The sequence below is a fragment of the Nerophis ophidion genome, linkage group LG04, assembly GCF_033978795.1.
Source record: "Nerophis ophidion isolate RoL-2023_Sa linkage group LG04, RoL_Noph_v1.0, whole genome shotgun sequence".
In the NCBI taxonomy this organism is placed as follows: domain Eukaryota; kingdom Metazoa; phylum Chordata; class Actinopteri; order Syngnathiformes; family Syngnathidae; genus Nerophis; species Nerophis ophidion.
Genome location: NC_084614.1, coordinates 14,456,613 through 14,477,995, shown reverse-complemented (window position 1 = coordinate 14,477,995; position 21,383 = coordinate 14,456,613). Strand labels below are relative to the sequence as shown.

At 43.6% G+C, this 21,383-nt stretch overlaps 2 protein-coding genes and 1 long non-coding RNA gene across 4 annotated transcripts in view; 2 read left to right on the top strand and 1 right to left on the bottom strand.

The window, feature by feature from the left end:
- Positions 1 to 5,777, top strand: part of dclk3 (doublecortin-like kinase 3) — a 9,797-nt gene extending 4,020 nt beyond the window's left edge. Inside the window, exons 2-6 of the mRNA XM_061897152.1 lie at positions 2,357 to 2,488; positions 2,551 to 3,549; positions 4,944 to 5,076; positions 5,140 to 5,307; positions 5,366 to 5,777. Of these exons, the coding sequence (XP_061753136.1) occupies positions 2,357 to 2,488; positions 2,551 to 3,549; positions 4,944 to 5,076; positions 5,140 to 5,307; positions 5,366 to 5,724 (1,791 nt within the window). The 3' untranslated portion in view covers positions 5,725 to 5,777. The remainder of the gene's footprint in view (positions 1 to 2,356; positions 2,489 to 2,550; positions 3,550 to 4,943; positions 5,077 to 5,139; positions 5,308 to 5,365) is intronic.
- Positions 1 to 14,608, bottom strand: part of LOC133550963 (uncharacterized) — a 22,070-nt gene extending 7,462 nt beyond the window's left edge. Inside the window, exons 1-2 of the long non-coding RNA XR_009806404.1 lie at positions 14,511 to 14,608; positions 10,056 to 10,090 (exon numbers count right to left, since the gene is read on the bottom strand). This is a non-coding gene — a long non-coding RNA (uncharacterized LOC133550963). The remainder of the gene's footprint in view (positions 1 to 10,055; positions 10,091 to 14,510) is intronic.
- The window catches only part of zftraf1 (zinc finger TRAF-type containing 1), a 24,302-nt gene continuing 16,472 nt past the window's right edge, over positions 13,554 to 21,383 (top strand). Inside the window, exons 1-2 of one of the 2 annotated variants that reach the window (XM_061897161.1) lie at positions 13,554 to 13,949; positions 14,165 to 14,474. In XM_061897161.1, coding sequence (XP_061753145.1) covers positions 14,184 to 14,474 — 291 coding nt within the window. In that variant the 5' untranslated portion in view covers positions 13,554 to 13,949; positions 14,165 to 14,183. Of the gene's footprint in view, positions 14,475 to 21,383 lie in introns of both variants that reach the window. The other variant, XM_061897159.1, reaches the window with a different exon arrangement.

Here is a 21,383-nt window from a genome sequence, read left to right as displayed (position 1 = left end):
TCGGTTGTTGAATCTTTAGCAATTTCTTCAATTAATAATGGAGAAGTCAAAGAAGAAAGATGTAGGTGGGAAGCGGTGTATTGCGGCCGCCTTTAGCAACACAAAAACAGCCGGTGTTTCCTTGTTTACATTCCCGAAGGTGAAGCTTTACTTTGGCACAGAACGGTCAAGCGAACATGGTTCCCGACCACATGTCAACCGGCAGGTTTCGGTGAGAAAATTGTGGTAATAAGTCGGCTTTTACCGTAGACATGAGCGGAGCTTGCGTCATTCTTCCTGCAGCTGTCAAAGAGGCAGCCGCGTGGCTTCCCTCAGAGACACTGGAGGTCACCACAACCGTGGCCACACCCCTCCAACTTTCAGGTACCTAATAATCTCACTAAAACACCAGTAACACAATAAGCAGACAAGGGATTTTCCTAATTTATCCTAGTAAAAGTGTCTAATAACATCGGAATCGCTCCCACTGCCCTCGCCTTTTTTTTTCCCTAGTCCTTCACTCTCACTATCCTCATCCACAAATCTTTCATCCTCGCTCAAACTAATGGGGAAATCGTCGCTTTCTCGGTCCGAAGCGCTCTCGCTGCTGGTGTCCATGATTGTAAACAATGTGAGGATGTGAGGAGCCCTACAACCCGTGACGTCACGCGCACATCGTTTGCTACTTCCGGTACAGGCAAGGCTTTTTTATTAGCGACCAAAAGTTGCGAACTTTATCGTCGATGTTTTCTACTAAATCCTTTCAGCAAAAATATGGCAATATCGTGAAATGATCAAGTATGACACATAGAATGGACCTGCTATCCCCGTTTAAATAAAAAAATCTCATTTCAGTAGGCCTTTGACATCATACTAGGTTAGCAACTCTCACGTAGCTATGTGATTCACATGCTAACACTAGCATAGCTTTGTGAGCTGCATGCCAACTTCACATTTTGACATTGTGCTAGGTTAACGCTAGCATGTCTTTGTGAGCTACATGTTAGCTACCTCTCTTTCTTTATAATTAGAGGTCACGATAATGTTTTTTTTGCCGATATCGGAAATTGTCCAACTCTTAATTACCGATGCCACCCGAAACCGATATATACAGTGGTGGAATTAACACATTATCATGCCTAATTTTGTTGTGATGCCCCCGCTGGATGCATTAAACAATGTAACAAGGTTTTCCAAATAAATCAACTGAAGTTATGGAAAACAGTGCCAACATGGCACTGCCATATTTATTATTGACGTCACAAAGTGCATTATTTTTTTTAACATGCCTCAAAACAGCAGCTTGGAATTTGGGACATGCTCTCTCTGAGCGAGCATGAGGAGGTTGAGGTGGGCGGGGTTGGAGGGAGGGGCGTATATTGTCGCGTCCCGGAAGACTTAGTGCTGCGACGGGTTCTGGATATTTGTTCTTGTTGTGTTACGGTGCAGATGTTCTCCCGAAATGGATTTGTCATTCTTGTTTGATGCGGGTTCACAGTGTGGCGCATATTTGTAACAGCGTTAAAGTTGTTTATACAGCCACCCTCAGTGTGACCTGTATGGCTGTTGACCAAGTATAGTTTGTATTCACTCGTGCGTGTGAAAAGCTGCAAATATTATGCGACTGCGGCACGCAAAGGCAGTGCCTTTAAGGTTTATTGGTGCTCCGTACTTCTCCCTACACCCGTGTACACAGCGGTGTTTTAAAAAGTCATGAATTTTACTTTTTGAAATCGATACCGATAATTTCCAGTATTACATTTCGGAGCATTTATCGGCCTATATTGGCAGTCCGATATTATCGGACATCTCTATTTATAATGTATATTTTCTGCCGGATCTACTCTCTATTTTAATATGCAGCTGTTACATATACTGTAGTATTGTACATGGTAATTGTTATAGATCGTATATATTATATAAAAATACATCAGTATATATAATACGTAAATATTACATGTTATATTTTATATTGCTACTATGGTACATTTTTAGTCTACTTTATACCTGCATTATCCTTTCCATCCTTTGTAACTGAGCTACTGTGTGGAACAATTTCCCTTGTGGATCATTAAAGTTTGTTTAAGTCCAAGTCTAGTGAGCTATACATGCTAACATTACGCTTAAACGTTGTGCAAGAAAAGCTATTTGATCACATTTAACTCCTACGTCTATAATGGACTAATCATTCTAAGATGTGTAGTGAAGCCTTTTCTGAACAACGCAGTGGTGTGTGTGTGTGTGTGTGTGTATTTGGGGCGTGTCAGAGGCAATTCCAAATAAGGGCATCTCGCCTTGTCCGTTCTAAACATGTCAGGCTGACAAAGAAACAGGAAGTTTGCTATTAACTCAAATGTTGGGTTTTTTTCCTCCGTAGGTGAGCGTGCTTTTGAATCGCCGGGGCGTGGTCTCCTGGGAGCAGCTGCTATTGGACATCTCCGAGGCGCTGGGCTTTCCTCGCTGGCACAGATCCAGAGTGACCCGCCTCTTCACCGCCTTCGCCAAGGAGGTCAGGTGACTTCCACAGCGATGATGTCAACAATGACGCTAACCAGCCTCGGTTTCCTTTAGGTGAAGAGCATTGGCGACTTCTTCCGTGGGGACGTGGCCTTCCTGGCCCTGGGCAATGCCCGTCCTGAGCTGGGCAGCCTGCAGGAGGCGCTAGAGGAGCTGTTTCCAGGGAATTCCCTTTACCGAGCGGAGGCGCTGCTGGTCTGGGAGAAGAGGCTCAGACCGGCGCCGGACAAAGCGGCCAAGGGGGACAGCGGGTACAGCGAGGGGACGGATCGGAACAAGGACCAGGGTCCAGGAAAGGAGACTCTGTTTAGGAATGGCGACACAGACAACCTGAAGATGGCGACATCCAGGAAAGCTGCTCACCTACCTAATCATCTACAGAGGCTGCGCGTGAGGGGCGGGGCCCGCGAGGCACCGCTGCCTCTCATTGGTCGGTTCAAGCAGGAAACGCAGCGAGAGACGGCAGACAAACACTCCATGTTGTGTCAGAGCTGCTTCGCAAGAAGACCAGAAAGGATCCTTCCGCTTTCAGGAAGGGTTCCTCTTCCCCCAGTGTCCAGGAAGCAAAGAGGAAGTTCACTACAGGAAGTGAGAACAAGTCCTCCACTTCCAGGAGACGTAGCCTCGGAGGGCAGCGAGGTCTCCCAGGCCGACATCGAGCGGCTTTACGAGGTCGGACGCCAGGTGGGAGACGGCAACTTTGCCGTGGTGCATGAGTGCCGGCGCCGCCTCGACGGGCAGACCTTGGCCGTGAAGATTGTGGAGCGCCGGCGGCTGGTGGGCCGGGAACACGTGCTGCAGAACGAGCTAAGCCTGCTGGGCAGCCTGCGCCACCCTTGCATCGTGCGGCTGCTGGCCCACCATCACACCGCCGCGCACGCTTACCTGGTCATGGAGCTGGCCGGCGGCGGAGACCTCTTTGAGGCCATCACCCGGCGAGGGAGCTTCCCAGAGACCGAGGCCGGACTGATGGTGTCGGACGTCAGCGAGGCTCTGAAGTACATCCATCGCAGGAGCGTCGTGCACCGAGACCTCAAACCTGAGAACCTGCTGGTGAGCACTAAGTCAGCAGTTTTCACCACCCAACTGCCTGCTAGCCTGGTGACCTTCTGGTAACTTGCTGCTAGTCTGGGGACCTTTTGGTAACTTCCTGCAAGCCTGGTAATTTCCTATTAATCGGCAAACTTCCTGCTGGCCTGCTAAATTTCTAAATGTTCCTTGCTAGCCTCATGACTTCCTGCTACCCTGGTAAATTCCTGTCAGCTTCCTGTCAGCCCGGTGAATTCCTGCTAACCAGCTAACTTCCTGCCAGCCTGGTAACATTGTGGCAACTTCCTGCATGCCTGCTAAACAGCTATTTTTTTTTTTTTACAAGCTTGCTAACTTCCTTTCTAGCCAGGTGATTTCCTTATTAGCAATATGACTTCCTTCTGGCCAAGTGACATTCTGCTAGCCTGGTCACATCCTGCCAACTTGCTAACTTTCTTACGAGCCTGCTAACTTCTAGCCAGGTGACCTTCTGGTAACTTCCTGCTAGCCTGATGACTTCCTACGAGCCTCGTGACATCCTGCTAGCCAGCTAACTTCCTGTAATCCTGGTAACTTCCTGCTAGCCTGGTGACTTCCTGCTAACGTCCGAGCTTGCCAACTTTTTTACTATCTTGCCAACTTCCTTACCAGCCTAGTGACTTCCTGCTTGCCTGGTGGTTACCTGGGTACATCCTGTTAGCCTGGTAACTTCTGTAACTAGTAACCATCTAACTTCCTGCTCGCCTGATGACTTCCTGCTAGCCTGGAAGTTTCCTGATAACGTCCTGCTAGCCTGGTGACTTCCTGCTAAAGTCCTAGCTTGCCAACTTTACTACCTTGCCTACTTCCTTATTAGCCAGGTGATTTCCTGCCAGCCTGGTGGTTTCCTGGTAACTTCCTTTTCACCTGGCTAATGTCTGGCTACTTGCTACTAGCCTGGTGACATCCTGCTAGCCTGCTAACTTTCTGCTAGCTTGTTGACTTCCTAATAGATTTCTGCTAGCCTGGTGACTTCCTGCGAACCAGCAAACATCCTGCGGGCCTGGAAAAATCCTGGTAACTTCCTGCTAGCCTGGTGACTTCCTGCTAAAGTCCAAGCTTGCCAACTTTTTTACTAGGTTGCCAACTTCCTTACTAGCCTAATGACTTCCTGCTCGCCTGGTGGTTACCTGGGTACATCCTGCTAGCCTGGTTAAGTCTTCACTCGCCTGATAACTTTACTTGGGAACTTCTTTACTCGCCTGCTGACTTCCTGCTTGCAAAGTAACTTAGTTTTTACTAATAAGAAGTCTTCCATATCTTCACAAATGTTTCATTCCATTTTTGTTCAGCCGTTTTGGTCGCTATCTGGTATTCTTAGGACTGTTGTTCATGGTGCTCCTCACACTTCCTGATGTTGCCTTTCGTCTCCATTGCAGATTGTCCATGCCGCTGCCGGCATCACCAGACTGAAGCTGGCAGACTTCGGCCTGGCCATGGTGGTGACTGAGCCGGTCTTCACCATATGCGGCACTCCCACCTATGTGGCCCCAGAGATTCTTTGGGAGACAGGTTGGCTTTTGAGACTTCATCACTTGAAGCAGGACAGCGATGATTGTGGACATCTTCCAACAGGTTACGGTGTGGAGGTGGACATGTGGGCTCTGGGCGTGGTCCTCTACATCCTGCTGTGCGGATTCGCCCCGTTCCGAAGTCGAGATAGGGACCAAGATGAACTGTTTGGGATCATCAAACAAGGGCAGCTCCACTTCCTCCCGCCATATTGGAACAGCGTCTCAACAGGTGAGAGCAGTCAGCTGAGGCACACCTGCACGCTTTCAACGGTTTCCCTGCGTCGCAGAAGCCAAAGACTTGGTGACTGGACTTCTGTGCTTGGACCCTGCGGACAGGATGACAGCCGAGCAGAGCCTGCAGCATCCTTGGCTGAGGGCGATGGTGCAGAAGTGCCAGCAGAGGGCGCTGCAGTACAGATATGACAGGGGAGCAGAGTGTGCAGAGGAGGAGGCACATGGCAGACACACCAAGGCGGCCCACATGAGTCCAGAAGACCACCTGACACAACCAACACACCCGACTGGGGGGCGGGCTTCTGAGGCCAGTCAGGACCACGCCCACAGCAGTGACCAACTGCCAATCAAAAGAAGCAATCAGCCCGCACAACGATTGAACACTTCTATTCCCGATCAGGTCAACGTCTGACCGCCACACAAATCTTTGTTCATGCAAGTAAAGATTTTTGACGAACACTGAAATGATGCCAAGTGTTTTGTTAAAATGAGCAAATACGCAACACCCAAACGCTCCAAAACACAGGAATGATCTGAAAGAAAAAACAAGAACCATTGCGAAAGAAAAAGAAAGATTTTGCAAAAGCAAAAAATGCTTTAGAAAGAAATGGGAGTTGATGAAACAAAATGAAAGTTCTTGGGAAGCGAGCCAGGCTGGAAGTAAGTCACTAGGCTACCAGGGACACCAGACCTGAGGGATATTGATTTTTAAAGAGTCAAGTTAGAGTTTACAGCAAACAATGAGTGTTTCACAAACATATACCTTTTGTTTTACTTCCTTCTGATGATCCTGCTCATGTCTTGATAGTAGTCACTCAGGTCTGACACCAATGCTAGCCTGGCTAACTTTCTAAGCTGCCTGGCTAACTTCCTGTTAGCCTAACTAACTTCCTAAACAGCCTGGCTAACTTCATAAGTTGCCAAGTAAATTTCTGCTAGTCAGGCTAACTTACTGTTAGCCCCGGCTAACTTCCTAAGCTGCCCGGCTAACTTCCTAAACAGCCTGGCTAACTTCATAAGTTGCCAAATAACTTTCTGCTAGCCCGGCCGACTTACTGTTAGCCCGGCCGACTTACTGTTAGCCCGGCCGACTTACTGTTAGCCCGGCCGACTTACTGTTAGCCCGGCCGACTTACTGTTAGCCCGGCCGACTTACTGTTAGCCCGGCCGACTTCCTGTTAGCCCGGCCGACTTCCTGTTAGCCCGGCCGACTTCCTGTTAGACCGGCCGACTTCCTGTTAGACCGGCCGACTTCCTGTTAGCCCGGCCGACTTCCTGTTAGCCCGGCCGACTTCCTGTTAGCCCGGCCGACTTCCTGTTAGCCCGGCCGACTTCCTGTTAGCCCGGCCGACTTCCTGTTAGCCCGGCCGACTTCCTGTTAGCCCGGCCGACTTCCTGTTAGCCCGGCCAACTTCCTGTTAGCCCGGCCAACTTCCTGTTAGCCCGGCCAACTTCCTGTTAGCCCGGCCAACTTCCTGTTAGCCCGGCCAACTTCCTGTTAGCCCGGCCAACTTCCTGTTAGCCCGGCCAACTTCCTGTTAGCCCGGCCAACTTCCTGTTAGCCCGGCCAACTTCCTGTTAGCCCGGCCAACTTCCTGTTAGCCCGGCCAACTTCCTGTTAGCCCGGCCAACTTCCTGTTAGCCCGGCCAACTTCCTGTTAGCCCGGCCAACTTCCTGTTAGCCCGGCCAACTTCCTGTTAGCCCGGCCAACTTCCTGTTAGCCCGGCCAACTTCCTGTTAGCCCGGCCAACTTTCTAAGCTGCCAAGTAAATTTCTGCCAGCCTGGCCATTGTCTTAAGCTGTCTGTTAACGTCCTACGTTGCCTGGCTAACTTCCCATTAGCATGGCTAACTTCCTGTTAGCCTGGCTAACTTTCTGCTCTTAAAGCATGTATGTAATTCAAGCACTTTTAATTTGCAACATTTCCTGTTGCTTTTGTTTGATAGTGTTTATGCCTTTGGATAATTTCTATGTTTGGCGCGTTGAATTATAGCTGCATGTCAAATGGTTACTTCCTGTTATGCAAACGTTGATTACTATAACCGCTCGATCTGTAAAGTTTTAATGTAACATATGGAATCAAACATTGTATTTACTGTACATGTTATTTTTCTTGTCAGATAATTAGCAGTGAATTATTTTCAAATATATTATTACCACATTAGACGGTCACTTTCAACTTATTTGCATTAATATTTACTCAAATATTGAATGCTGTCTTCTCTGAATACATATGTTATCATTTGTATATTACATATATGTTGTAAATACAGTATGAAGAAGTTTATTAGGAACATACATTATTTTGAAGTACAATTCTAAGGAGTCCATTGAATACTACTCCTTTTGTGTCACATCAATTACTAATCATATGTGCACTTATTTTTGTTCAATATGTATGTTTTTGTAAACAGTACAATGATAAAATGTGTCAGTTTTCACAGTATTATGAATACAAAGTAGCAGGTGACAGAAATAAGTACAGAAAATGTAAGACATTAATCAAATATATTGTGTAAATGTATTTTGTAATTATAAATCATGTAGTTATGGTTATAGAATTATGTAGGAAAACTTTTGGCGTAGGGCAGGGGTTCCAAAACCTTTTCCACTGAGGGCCACAGACATCACCAAAAGTATAATACAATATAGGACTTTTTATAAGTCATAAAACATTACATTTATAATATGTGGGGCTGGTTATAAGTCATAAAATGTTAACATAAAAGTATAATACAATATAGTGCTGGTAACAAGTCATATAACAATAACAAAACTATAATATGGGTCTGGTTATAAGTCATAAAACTAATAAACAATATAATATGGGGCTGGTTATAAGACCTAAAATGTTGATAACAAACGTATTATATGGGGATGTTTATAAGTAATACAATTTCAATAACTTGAATATGGGCCTTGTTATAAGTCATAAAACATCAACAAAACTATAATATGGGGCTGGTTATAAGTCATACAACTTTAATGGCATAAAAACTATAATATAAGGCTGGTTATAAGTTATAGAATGTTAATAACAAAACAATATAATGAGGCTGTTATAAGTCATACAATTCAACAAAACTATAATATAATATAATGCTGATTACAAGTCATAAAACTTTAATAGCATAAAAACGAACAAAATAGGGGGCTGTTATAAGTCAAAACAATACAATAAAAATATAAAATATGGGGCTGGTTATAAGTCATAAAACAATAACAAAATATGGGGCTCGTTACAAGTCACAAAACAATAAGATAAAGACTATAATATGGGACAGGACATAAGTTATAAAACGTCAACAAAACTGTAACAGAGAACTGGTTATAAGTCATACAACTTTAATACCATAAAAACTATAATATGAGGCTGGTTATAAATTACAAAATGTTAAAACTATAATATAATATGAGGCTGTTATAAGTCATAAAACTCAAAACTATAAGGCTGATAAGTCAAAACTTCTATAGCATGAAAACTATAATAAATATGGGGCTGGTTATAAGTCATAAAACAATAACATAAAAACTACAAATATGGGGCTTATTACAAGTCACAAAACAAGATAAAAACTATAATATGGGGATGGTTATAAGTAATACAATTTTAATAACTTTAATATGGGCCTCGTTATAAGTCATAAAACAAAACTATAATATGGGGCTGGTTATAAGTCATAAAACAATAACATAAAAACTATAATATGGGACTTGTTACAAGTCACAAAATAATAAGATAAAAACTATATTATGGGACTGGGTATAAGTTATAAAACATCAACAAAACTATAACATGGGACTGGTTGTAATACAACTTTAATAGCATAAAAACTAATATGAGGCTGGTTATAAATTACAAAATGTTAAAACTATAATATAATATGAGGCTGTTATAAGTCATACAACTCAAAACTATAAGGCTGATAAGTCATAAAACTTCTATAGCATGAAAACTATAATAAATATGGGGCTGGTTATAAGGCATACAACAATAACATAAAAACTATAATATGGGGCTTATTACAAGTCACAAAACAAGATAAAATGGTTATAAGTAATGCAATTTTAATAACTTTAATATGGGCCTCGTTATAAGTCATAAAACTTGAATGGGATTGTGCTGAAAATTGTAATGTTCCTGAAGGAACTCTCCTGACGGAATAAAGAAAGTACTATCTAATCTAATCTAATCTAAAACATCAAAACTATAATATGGGGCTGGTTATAAGTCACAAAATGTCAAAACTATAACATAGGACTGGATATAAGTCAGACAACTTTAATAGCATAAAACTATAATATGAGGCTGTTTATAAGTTATAAAATGTTAATAACAAAACCAATATGAGGCTGATTATAAGTCATAAAACTATAATAAAATATGGGGCTGGTTACAAGACACAAAACAATTAGATAAAAACTATAATATGGGGCAGGTTATAAGTTATAAAACGTTACTACCAAAAATATTTGTAGCAAACAAATGGGACACAGATTGAAACGTTATAAATCGAGGAAGGAACAGATATTGCTTGCAGGTCTTTGAAGGTAAATACGAAGTAGAAAGTACAAGTCCAAGTAAGAACTGGTCCAATAGTGTTTGTTGCTCATGTTCCTAGTAAACCACAGCTGACACTTTACACTTCCTGCTCCACCCCACACCCCCAGCACATTCCCTATAGGGGCCCTTCAGGCTCTTCTTGACATGTTTGCAATAAGGCAGCCTTTTGTTCACTCACCTTCAAGGACTGTCCTGCTTCAACCATGGACACTCCTACAAACACAAACACACACAGTCAATACTCCTACACACACACTACACAAAAGGGAATACTCCTACAAACACACAAATGGAATGTGCCAACACACACACACACACACACACGCACACACGCACACACACACACACACACACACACACACACACACACACAAAGTGCATGACATTGCTGGTTTACGAGCGGACAAGCCTGTTCGGCAGCGCACAATCACTGAGTACTTCCAAGCAGACAGTGTGTAAACAGAAAAGGGAGAAGGGATGCATTTTGGCTTAAAAACTAACGATAAAGGTGAAGTTACACTAAACGCCCTCAGGAAGAGGTGCTTTAAGACAGTGGTGCCCAACTTTTTTGTAGCTGCAGACCGGTCAACGCTTGATAATTTGTCCTGCGGCGCGGCGGTGGGGAGCAAATTTTTTATTTTTTTTCCCTTTGTCCTGAAAAAGGGAGGTTTTTTGGGTTGGTGCACTAATTGTAAGTGTATCTCGTGTTTTTTATGTTGATTTAATAAAAAAGCCACTTCTAAATCACTAATCCTCACCTCCATGGCGACAGATAAAGAACATTTCTTACAATTATTATTATCACTGCAGGACGAGGAATAGCTAAACATGCTTCATTACACACCGTAGCTCACCAGCGTCACAATGTAAACAAACGCCATTAGTGGATCTACACCTGACACCCACTGTAATGATATAAAGTATAGGAGTGTATCTAGTCGATACTAGTATGAATACATCAATATTTTTTTTGCATTACATCTTTTTTTTTATTGTTTTATTTGTATTATGTTTATAAAGTCAGGAAATATGTCCCTGGACACATGAGGACTTTAAATATGACCAATGTATGATCCTGTAACTATTTGGTATCGGATTGATACCAAAATTTGTGGTGTCATCCAAAATTAATGTAAAGTATCAAACAAAAGAATAAGTGATTATCACATTTTAACAGAGGTCTGGATAGAACATGTTAAAAGAGAAAGTAAGCAGATATTAACAGTAAATGAACAAGTAGATTAACAATTCATTTTCTACCGTTTGTCCTTGATAATGTTGATAAAATAGGTAGATAGACGACAATATGTTACTGCATACGTCAGCAGCTAAATTAGGATCCTTTGCTTACTTACTAATAAAGGAAAAGTTGTCTTGAATGTTCACTATTTTATTTAAGGACACACTTGCAATAAGAAACATGTTTGATGTAAGATTTTTTTGTTCAAATAAAGCCAATAATGCAATTTTTTGTGGTAGCCTTTATGTAGAAAAGTATCCAAAAGTACTGAAATACATTTTGGTATCAGTACCAAAATATTGGTATCAGGACAACACACACACAAAGTGCATGCTCACACACACACTGCGCACACGTTTCCCACACACAATGCGTACACGTTTCCCACACACACTGCGTACATGTTTCCCCACACACATTGCGTACATGTTTCCCCACACACACTGCGTACATGTTTCCCCACACACACTGCGTACATGTTTCCCACACACACTGCGTACATGTTTCCCACACACACTGCGTACATGTTTCCCCACACACACTGCGTACATGTTTCCCCCACACACTGCGTACATGTTTCCCCCACACACAGTGCATGCTCACACACACTGCGTACATGTTTCCCACACACACTGCGTACATGTTTCCCCACACACACTGCGTACATGTTTCCCCACACACACTGCGTACATGTTTCCCACACACACTGCGTACATGTTTCCCACACACACTGCTTACATGTTTCCCCACACACACTGCGTACATGTTTCCCACACACACTGCGTACATGTTTTCCACACACACTGCGTACATGTTTCCCCACACACACTGCGTACGTTTCCCACACACACTGCGTACATGTTTCCCCACACACACTGCGTACGTTTCCCACACACAATGCGTACATGTTTCCCCACACACACTGCGTACATGTTTCCCACACACACTGCGTACATGTTTCCCCACACACACTGCGTACATGTTTCCCCACACACACTGCGTACATGTTTCCCACACACACTGCGTACATGTTTCCCACACACACTGCGTACATGTTTCCCCCACACACACAGTGCATGCTCACACACACACACTGCGCACACGTTTCCCACACACACTGCGTACATGTTTCCCCACACACACAGTGCATGCTCACTCTCACACACACACACACACATGTTCTCCCTACACACACAGTGCATGCTCACACACACTGCACAATCACACACACACACACACACACACACACAGCGTACATGTTCTCCCCCCACACACAGTGCATGCTCACACACTGCACACACACAGAGTGTGCATACTCCCCCCCCCACACACACAGTGCATGCTCACACACACACAGTGTGTATACTTCCCCCCCCCACACACACACACAGTGCTTGCTCCCACACACACACACAGTGCATGCTCCCACACACACATAAAAATACGAGTACATGTTCCTACACACACACACACACACACACACACACACACACACACACACACACACACACACACACAGAATGATCTGACACAAAGTATGTTCCTACACACACACACACACACACACACACACACACACACACACACACAGTGAATGATCTGACACAAAGTATATGTTCCTACACACACACGCATGCATACTCCCCCCCCACACACAGTGCATGCTCCCACACACACACAAAAATAAAAGTACATGTTCTACAAGCACACACACACACACACACACACACACACACACACACACACACACACAGTGAATGATCTGACACAAAGTATATGTTCCTACACACAGACAAACAGTGAATGATCACACACACACGCACACCCACAAACTCAAACAGTGAATGATCCCAAACCCCAAAACACACACACACACAGTGAATGATCTGACACAAATTAAGTTCCTACACACACACACACACACACACACACACACAGAATGATCCCCTCCACACACAGTGAATGATCTGACACAAAGTATATGTTCCTGCACACACACAAACAAACTCAAACAGTGAATGATCCCCCCCCCACACACACAGTGAATGATCTGACACAAAGTATGTTCCTACACACACACACACACACACACACACACACACACACACACACACACACACACAGAGTGAATAATTCCCCCCCCCACCCCAACAGACACAGTGAATGATCTGACACAACGTATATGTTCCTACACACACACACACAAACTCAAACAGTGCATGATCCCACACACACACCAAGTACATGTTACTACAAACACAAACATAAAGTGCATGCTCCCACAAAAACACCAAGTGCTCGCATTACAGCCATGACGTCATCAAACGTGCTTCGTGCGTCCACGCCAAAGACGTCGCACAACTACAAAGGGCAGCCTTCTTTGAGGGACGGCTTTAAAAAAACGGGTCACCTGACTCACTTTGGTCACCTTACAAGCCCCCTGCGCATGCGCCCGGGCCAACTCTTTAAATACCCCCCAAGTCATCTGGCAAAACAAAAACATTCCGCTGTCAGCTCGCAGCTCCCGATGTCCGCCGCGGCGCTTACTCGTTGGTGCACGTTAAACCGGAGCCGCCGTTTGTGAATAACGAACCATTTAGGTCGTAGGAAGGAGCGTGTGCAGGTCGCACTCAGGAAAGAGTGGTTGGGGGGGGGAGAAAAACAAAGATGGTGGTCATAGCGTAGCCACAGAGACCAACATCCGCCACCGGACACAAACAGGACACGGACAGCCGAGCCGAGTCGAGCAGAACCGAACCGAACTCCTGGCACGGAGCGGGAAGCAAACAGCTGAGAATTGTTTTTGTTCCGACTAGCTAGCCTGCTGAGCTTGTAAGTCCGCCAAACTGCTTGTTTTTGAACATAAGCCGACGCAGCCTAACGCGTCCACTAAAGCGACCGAAAGTTAACGTTATTAACATTCGAAATAAATAAACAATAAAGGCCGTTAGCCTGTTATTGCTAACCGAGCTAGCTGTCAGGTGACAGTTAGCTTGGCGGCTAGCTAGCCAGCTAGCCCCCAAGCTAACCCCGAATATTCCGGAAAGTTCTAGAAGAACCGCCGCCATGGACGACGGGGACGTAGGCGTCGCGCCCGGCTCCTCCTCCTCCTCCTCGGCCGGCCTGAACATCGGGGCCGGGGGGGCGGCGGCGGAGGCGGCGGCCGAGGCCATGCAGGAGGAGGTCGGGACGCGGCGGCAGGCGCAGGCGGAGGGGCCCGGCGACACAGACTCGCCAGAGCCGCCCAAGAAGAGGAGCAAAGTGCCCGAGGGGGAGTCCGGCAAGCTGGAGGAGAGACTGTACTCTGTGCTCTGCTGCACCGTGTGCCTAGACTTACCCAAGGCGTCCGTGTACCAGGTAAATGTGGCCAACACGAGCAGGGTGGGAACACACCTGAGAACACACCTGTTGCCCCCCAATAACCAAGCTGTTGGCGATGTGATGACGTCACAGCAGGCCTGGGAGTCAAGCAAACACACCTGTGATTAATGCAGTGGTCCTCAATTATGTCCATCTCACGCCTCCTAAGGGACATTTTTAATGCCCCTCATCATAAGTTTTTTTTTTTTTTATCCGTTTGTGTCAATATATCCTACTATCTAGGGCTGGGCGATATTGCCTTTTTTTAATATCACAATATTTTTAGGCCATGTCGCGATACACGATATATATTACGATATTTTGCTTTGGCCTTGAATGAACACTTGATGCATATACCGTATTTCCTTGAATTGTCGCAGGGCATATAGTATGCGCATGCCTTGAATTACCGCAGGGCATATAGTATGCGCATGCCTTGAATTACTTAGTGCTAGTCTACTTAGTGCAAGTCTACTTAGTGCAAGTCTACTTAGTGCTAGTCTACTTAGTGCTTTAGGAACTTTTCTTAGCTTTCTTAGCCTAGCTTCATTTTCAAAATGAAAATGAAGCTAGGCGAACACACTTCTACAACGCTAAATATAACCTGTGGTGTACCTCAGGGATCAATACTAGGACCTAAATTATTCAAGCTCTGTATAAATGACATTTGTAAAGTTACAAGAGATTTAAAGTTAGTATTATTTGCGGATGATACAACAGCGTTTTTGTTCAGGAGAGAACACACAGAAGATAATACAAATAATAACGGAAGAAATGAACTAATTAAAAAAATGGTTTGACAAAAACAGACTCATTGAATCTCAGTAAAACTAAAATAATTTTATTTGGTAACAGTAGAAAGTCAAACACAAATAAAAAATGGACGGAATAGAAATTAAGAGTAAATGAAACCAAATTTTTAGGTATAATGATTGAGGATAAATTGAACTGGAAATATACAACAAAGTAGCAAGAAACACGTCAATAATGAATAGAGCCAAATATGTTCTAGACCAAAAATCACTTTATATTCTATACTGCTCACTAGTGTTACCTTATCTGAGTTACTGTGTAGAAATATAGGGAAATAATTACAAAAGTACACTTCATTCGAGTCCATGGTTCTCGCCCGGAAAAGGGTGGAGTGCCATCTCCGGGTTGGGGAGGAGACCCTGCCCCAAGTGGAGGAGTTCAAGTACCTAGGAGTCTTGTTCACGAGTGGGGGAAGAGTGGATCGTGAGATCGACAGGCGGATCGGTGCGGCGTCTTCAGTAATGCGGACGTTGTATCGATCCGTTGTGGTGAAGAAGGAGCTGAGCCGGAAGGCAAAGCTCTCAATTTACCGGTCGATCTACGTTCCCATCCTCACCTATGGTCATGAGCTTTGGGTCATGACCGAAAGGATAAGATCACGGGTACAAGCGGCCGAAATGAGTTTCCTCCGCCGGGTGGCGGGGCTCTCCCTTAGAGATAGGGTGAGAAGCTCTGCCATCCGGGAGGAGCTCAACGTAAAGCCGCTGCTCCTCCACATCGAGAGGAGCCAGATGAGGTGGTTCGGGCATCTGGTCAGGATGCCACCCGAACGCCTCCCTAGGGATGTGTTTAGGACACGTCCAGCTGGTAGGAGGCCACGGGGAAGACCCAGGACACGTTGGAAAGACTATGTCTCCCGGCTGGCCTGGGAACGCCTCGGGATCCCCCGGGAAGAGCTAGACGAAGTGGCTGGAGATAGGGAAGTCTGGGCTTCCCTGCTTAGGCTGCTGCCCCCGCGACCCGACCTCGGATAAGCGGAAGATGATGGATGGATGGATGGCACTTCATTCACTGTGTTACAAAATAAATCAGTTAGAATAATACGTAATGGATATAGAACATACAAACCCTTTATTTATTGAATCAAAGATACTGAAAATCCACGACATAGTGAAATTGCAAACAGCTAAAATTATACACAAAGCAAACTATAACCTGCTACCCAAGAATATCCAACAATTCTTTTCAACAAAAGAGGAGAAATATAATCTTAGACAAACATGTAATTTAAAACATTTGTACGCACGTACAACACTTAAGACCTTCAGTATATCAGTATGTGGAATTAAATTATGGAATGGATTAAGCAAAGCAATCAAACAATGTACTAATATGATCCACTTCAAGAAACTATTCAAACTGGAAGTGTTTACAAAGTACAAAAAAAAAGAACCAAGATAAACATTCTGAATTTATTCACCCATTCATTCTTTCATTCTCAAAATAATCTTATTTCATCGTACGGAATAAAATTTACTTCACCAATTATTTATTTATTTTTATTGTGATTAATTATGGATTATATTGTGATTACATTGAGAACAGGAAGTGAACAGAAAATTTAGCAACTGTTATGTGAAAGAAAAGGGGTAGGATTTAATGAGCTCTGCTTCTTTTTACTCCTTTTCGAACATGTTGAAAAAAGAAATTGGACATTGTGATCCATCATGTTGTATGCTTGCGTGTTCGAAATAAACTTAAACTAAACTCCAAATGGAGGAGGCTGATTTCAATACCAGTAATTTGAAAATCGCATAAAGGGAAGAAGATTAAGAAGTATTCAATAGGATTTAAGGTCCAAGCTTACATCACACTCAAAATTTTAGTGCATTATTGGTAAGTGCCGGAGTGAGAAGAGGTTTTAAAATAATTAGCGTATGCTTACTTTTACCGCATGCCTTTGGTAAGCGCAGGAGTGAGAAGAGGTTTTAAATTAATTAGCGCCCCGGCGGAAATTCAAGGAAATACAGTAATCACAGCAGTTTGATGATTCTATGTGCCTACATTAAAACATTCTTCTTTATACTCCATTCATATATGCTACTTTTAAACTTTCAAGCAGAGAGGGAAATCACAACAGTCAATTGACCAAAAGTGTATTTATTAAAGGTATTAAGCGGTGGCACAAACATTCAAGTCATTTCCAAAACAGAAAGTGCAAGATTGTCAGAGACATTTTAAGTGTCAAATAAAAATGAGCTGCATAATAGGAAATCAAATAACATTCGTCCATCACTATGTGGTATGTTACTGAGGTTATGAAATTCTCTTCATTCTCTAGCGAGTGACTTTTCAAATGATGCTACATATTAGCAGTTATGCTACTTTTTATAACGCCCCCCACACTTGACAAATTATGGTTGTCTGTTTGACATATTCCCACATGAAGCCGAACCACCGCCAGACGATGGAAACCCTGCTGTTTTTGTTGGGAATTAAGTCTTCCGTCATTTGTTACCAGATTCGCTCCTTCTTTCTCTCGTACGGCTATGTAAGCAGCTAATGTAGCCCAGTATGCTACCTCTCTGCCCTGCGAGGGCGGACACGTTTGTGACGTATGACGTGACAGTATGTGACGTATGTAAGAATGTGCGCCTGCTTGTCTGTGAGAAGGAAAGACAGGAAAGAGTGAGAAGAGCCTGAAGTGTACGCCCGCAGCTAAAAGCAACTGCGTGAGAATGTATACTCGAATATTACGATAGTCCTTTTCTAAATCGCACAGAGACAAACCCGCGGTATATCGTATATATCGCCCAGCCCTACTACAACCCCCCAGTTGGCCCCCCTCCCCATTTGAGAAGCACTAAAGTCAAGTCAGATTTAATCCCTTTTATCTGCTAGTTCGTGTCTTTTGCTCCAACACAAGACAGGATAGGCGGTATAAGACCACTTAGAGCATAAACAAAACAAAAAAGATGGGGACATAAATTAATTGAGAACCACTGCATGAGCCTGATTCACTTCCCGCACTGTGTCCCCTTAAAGCCCTTCCCCCTACAACCTGCATTAACCAGGAACTCAGTTAAACTATATATAATAAACTTTAGCAGCAGGTACATCATTACATGCACTAGCCCAACTCATCCCGCATGGTGTCCCGTTTAAGCCCTTCCCCCTGCAACCTGCATTAACCAGGAACTCAGTTAAAATCTACATGCTTGTAATAAACTTTAGCAGCAGGTACATCATTACATGCACTAACCCAACTCATCCTGTATTGTGTCTCCTTTAAACCCTCCCCCCTGCAACTTGTATTACCTAGGAACCAGTTAAAATATACATGCTTATAATTACCTCTAGCAGCAGGTACATCATTACACACACACTACCCCGACTCACTTCCTGTACTGTCTCCTTTAAACCCTTCCCCCTGCCAATTGTGTTAACCAGGAACCCAGTTAAAATCTACATGCGTCTAAGAAACTTTAACAGCAGGTAAATCATTATATGCACTAGCCCAACACATTCTGTATTGCCTCCTTTAAACCCTTCCCCCTGCAACCTGTGTTAACCTAGGAACCCAGTTAAAATGTACATGGGTAAAATAAAGTTTAGCAGCAGGTACAATCATTGCGCACACTAACCAGACTAATTTCCTTTTATTGTGTCTCCTTTAAACCCTTCCCCCTGCAACATGTGTTACCAAGGAACCCAGTTAAAATTTACATGCGTAAAATAATCTTTAGCAGCAGGTACATCATTACACACACACACTACCACGACTCAGTACTTGTACTGTGTCTCCTTTAAACCCTCCCCCCTGCAAAAGATGTTACCTAGGAACCCTGCGTAATGTAACATGCGTAAAATAAACTAGCTAATACAATCATTATGCACACTATCCCAATTCACTTCCTGTAATGTGTCTCCTTTAACCTCTGCAACTTGTGTTACCGAGGAACCCAGTTAAAGTTTACATGCATAAAATAAACTTTAGCCTTAGGTATAATCATTACACAAACACTACCTCGACTCACTTCCTGTACTGTGTCTCCTTCAAACCCTTCCCCCCGCAACCTGTGTTAATTAGGGACCAAGTTAAAACCGATTTCTTTAAGATAAACTTTAGCAACAGGCACAATCGTTACACACACTACCCCGACTCACTTCCTGCACTGTGTCTCCTTTAAACCCTTCCCCGACAACCTGCATCAAAATCTATTTGCGTAAAATAAACTTTTGACAGCAGGTACAATCATTACATTACACACACTATCCCAATTCACTTCCTGTAATGTGTCTCCTTTAACCTTTTCCCCTGCAACTTGTGTTACCTAGGAACCCAGTTAAAATTTACATGCGTAAAATAAACTTTAGCAGCAGGTATAATTACACACACACTATCCCAATTCACTTCCTATAATGTGTCTCCTTTAACCTCTTCCCCTGCAACTTGTGTTACCTAGGAACCCAGTTAAAATTTACATGCGTAAAATAAACTTTAGCAGCAGGTATAGTCATTACACACACACTACCCCGACCCACTTCCTGTACTGTGTCTCCTTTAAACCCTTCCCCCTGCAACCTGTGTTAACTAGGAACAAAGTTAAAATCTACAAGCAGGTACAATAATCACACACACCCTGTACTGTGTCTCCTTAAAACCCTTCCCCCTGCAACCTGTGTTAACTAGGAACACAGTTAAAATCTACAAGCAGGTGCAATCACACACACGACTCACTTCCTGTACTGTGTCTTCTTTAAACCCTTCCCCCTGCAACATGTGTTAACGAGGAACCCAGTTAAAATCTATTAAGATAAACTTTAGAAGTAGGTACAATCCTTACACACACGCACCCCCCGACCGACTCACATCCTGTACTGTCTCCCTTTTAAACCTATCCCCTACAACCTGGGTAACTGGGAACCCAGTTAAAATGTGCATGCATAAAATCAACTTAAGCAGTAGGTACAATCATTACACACACTAGCTCGACTCATTTCCTGTACTGTGTCTCCTTTAAACCCTTCCCCTTGCAACCTATGTTAACAAGGAACCCAGTTAAAATCGAAGTGTAAGATAAATTGTAGCAGTAGTTACAATCATTACACTCACAACAACTCACATCCTGTACTGTCTCCCTTTTAAACCCTTCTCCTGAAACCTGTGTAACTGTTAAAATGTGCATGCGTAAAATCAACTTAAGCAGTAGATACAATCATTACACACACTAGCCCGACTCATTTCCTGTACTGTCTTCTTTAAATCCTTCCCCCTGCAACCTATGTTACCTAGGAACCCAGTGAAATTTAACATGCGTAAAATAAACTAGCTGGTCCAATCATTACGCATACAATCCCAATTCACTTCCTGTTATGTGTCTCTTTTAACCCCTTCCCCCTGCAACCTGTGTTAACCAGGAGAACAGTTTAAATCTACATGCATGAAATCAACTTTAGCAGCAGGTACAATCATTACACACAAACACACACCACCCCTATTCACTACCTGTACTGTGTCTTCTTTAAACCCTTCCCCCTGCAACCTGTGTTAACTAGGAACAAAGTTAAAACTGACATGTTTAAGATAAACTTTAGCAGCAGGTACAATCGTTACACACACGACTAACTTCCTTTACTGTGTCTCCTTTTAAACCCTTCCCCCAACACCCTGTATCAAAGTATATTCACGTAAAATATACTTTGGCAGCAGGTACAATCATTACACACACTATCTTCACTTCCTGTAATGTGTCTCCTTGAAACCCTTTCCCCAACAACCTGTATCAAAGTCTATTCACGTAAAATAAACTTTGGCAGCAGGTACAATCATTACACACACTATCTTCACTTCCTGTAATGTGTCTCCTTTAAACCCTTCCCCCAACAACCTGCATCAAAGTCTTCACGTAAAATAAACTTTGGCAGCAGGTACAATCATTACACACACTATCTTCACTTCCTGAAATATGTGTCTCCTTTAAACTCTTCCCCCCGCAACCTGTGTTAACTACAAAGCCAGTTAAAATCTGTGTGTAAGGTAAACTTTAGCAGTAGGTACAATCATTACACACACAATACGACTCACTTTCTGTACTGTGTCTTCTTTAAACCTCTCCCCCTGCAACCCATGTTAACTAGGAACCCAGTTAA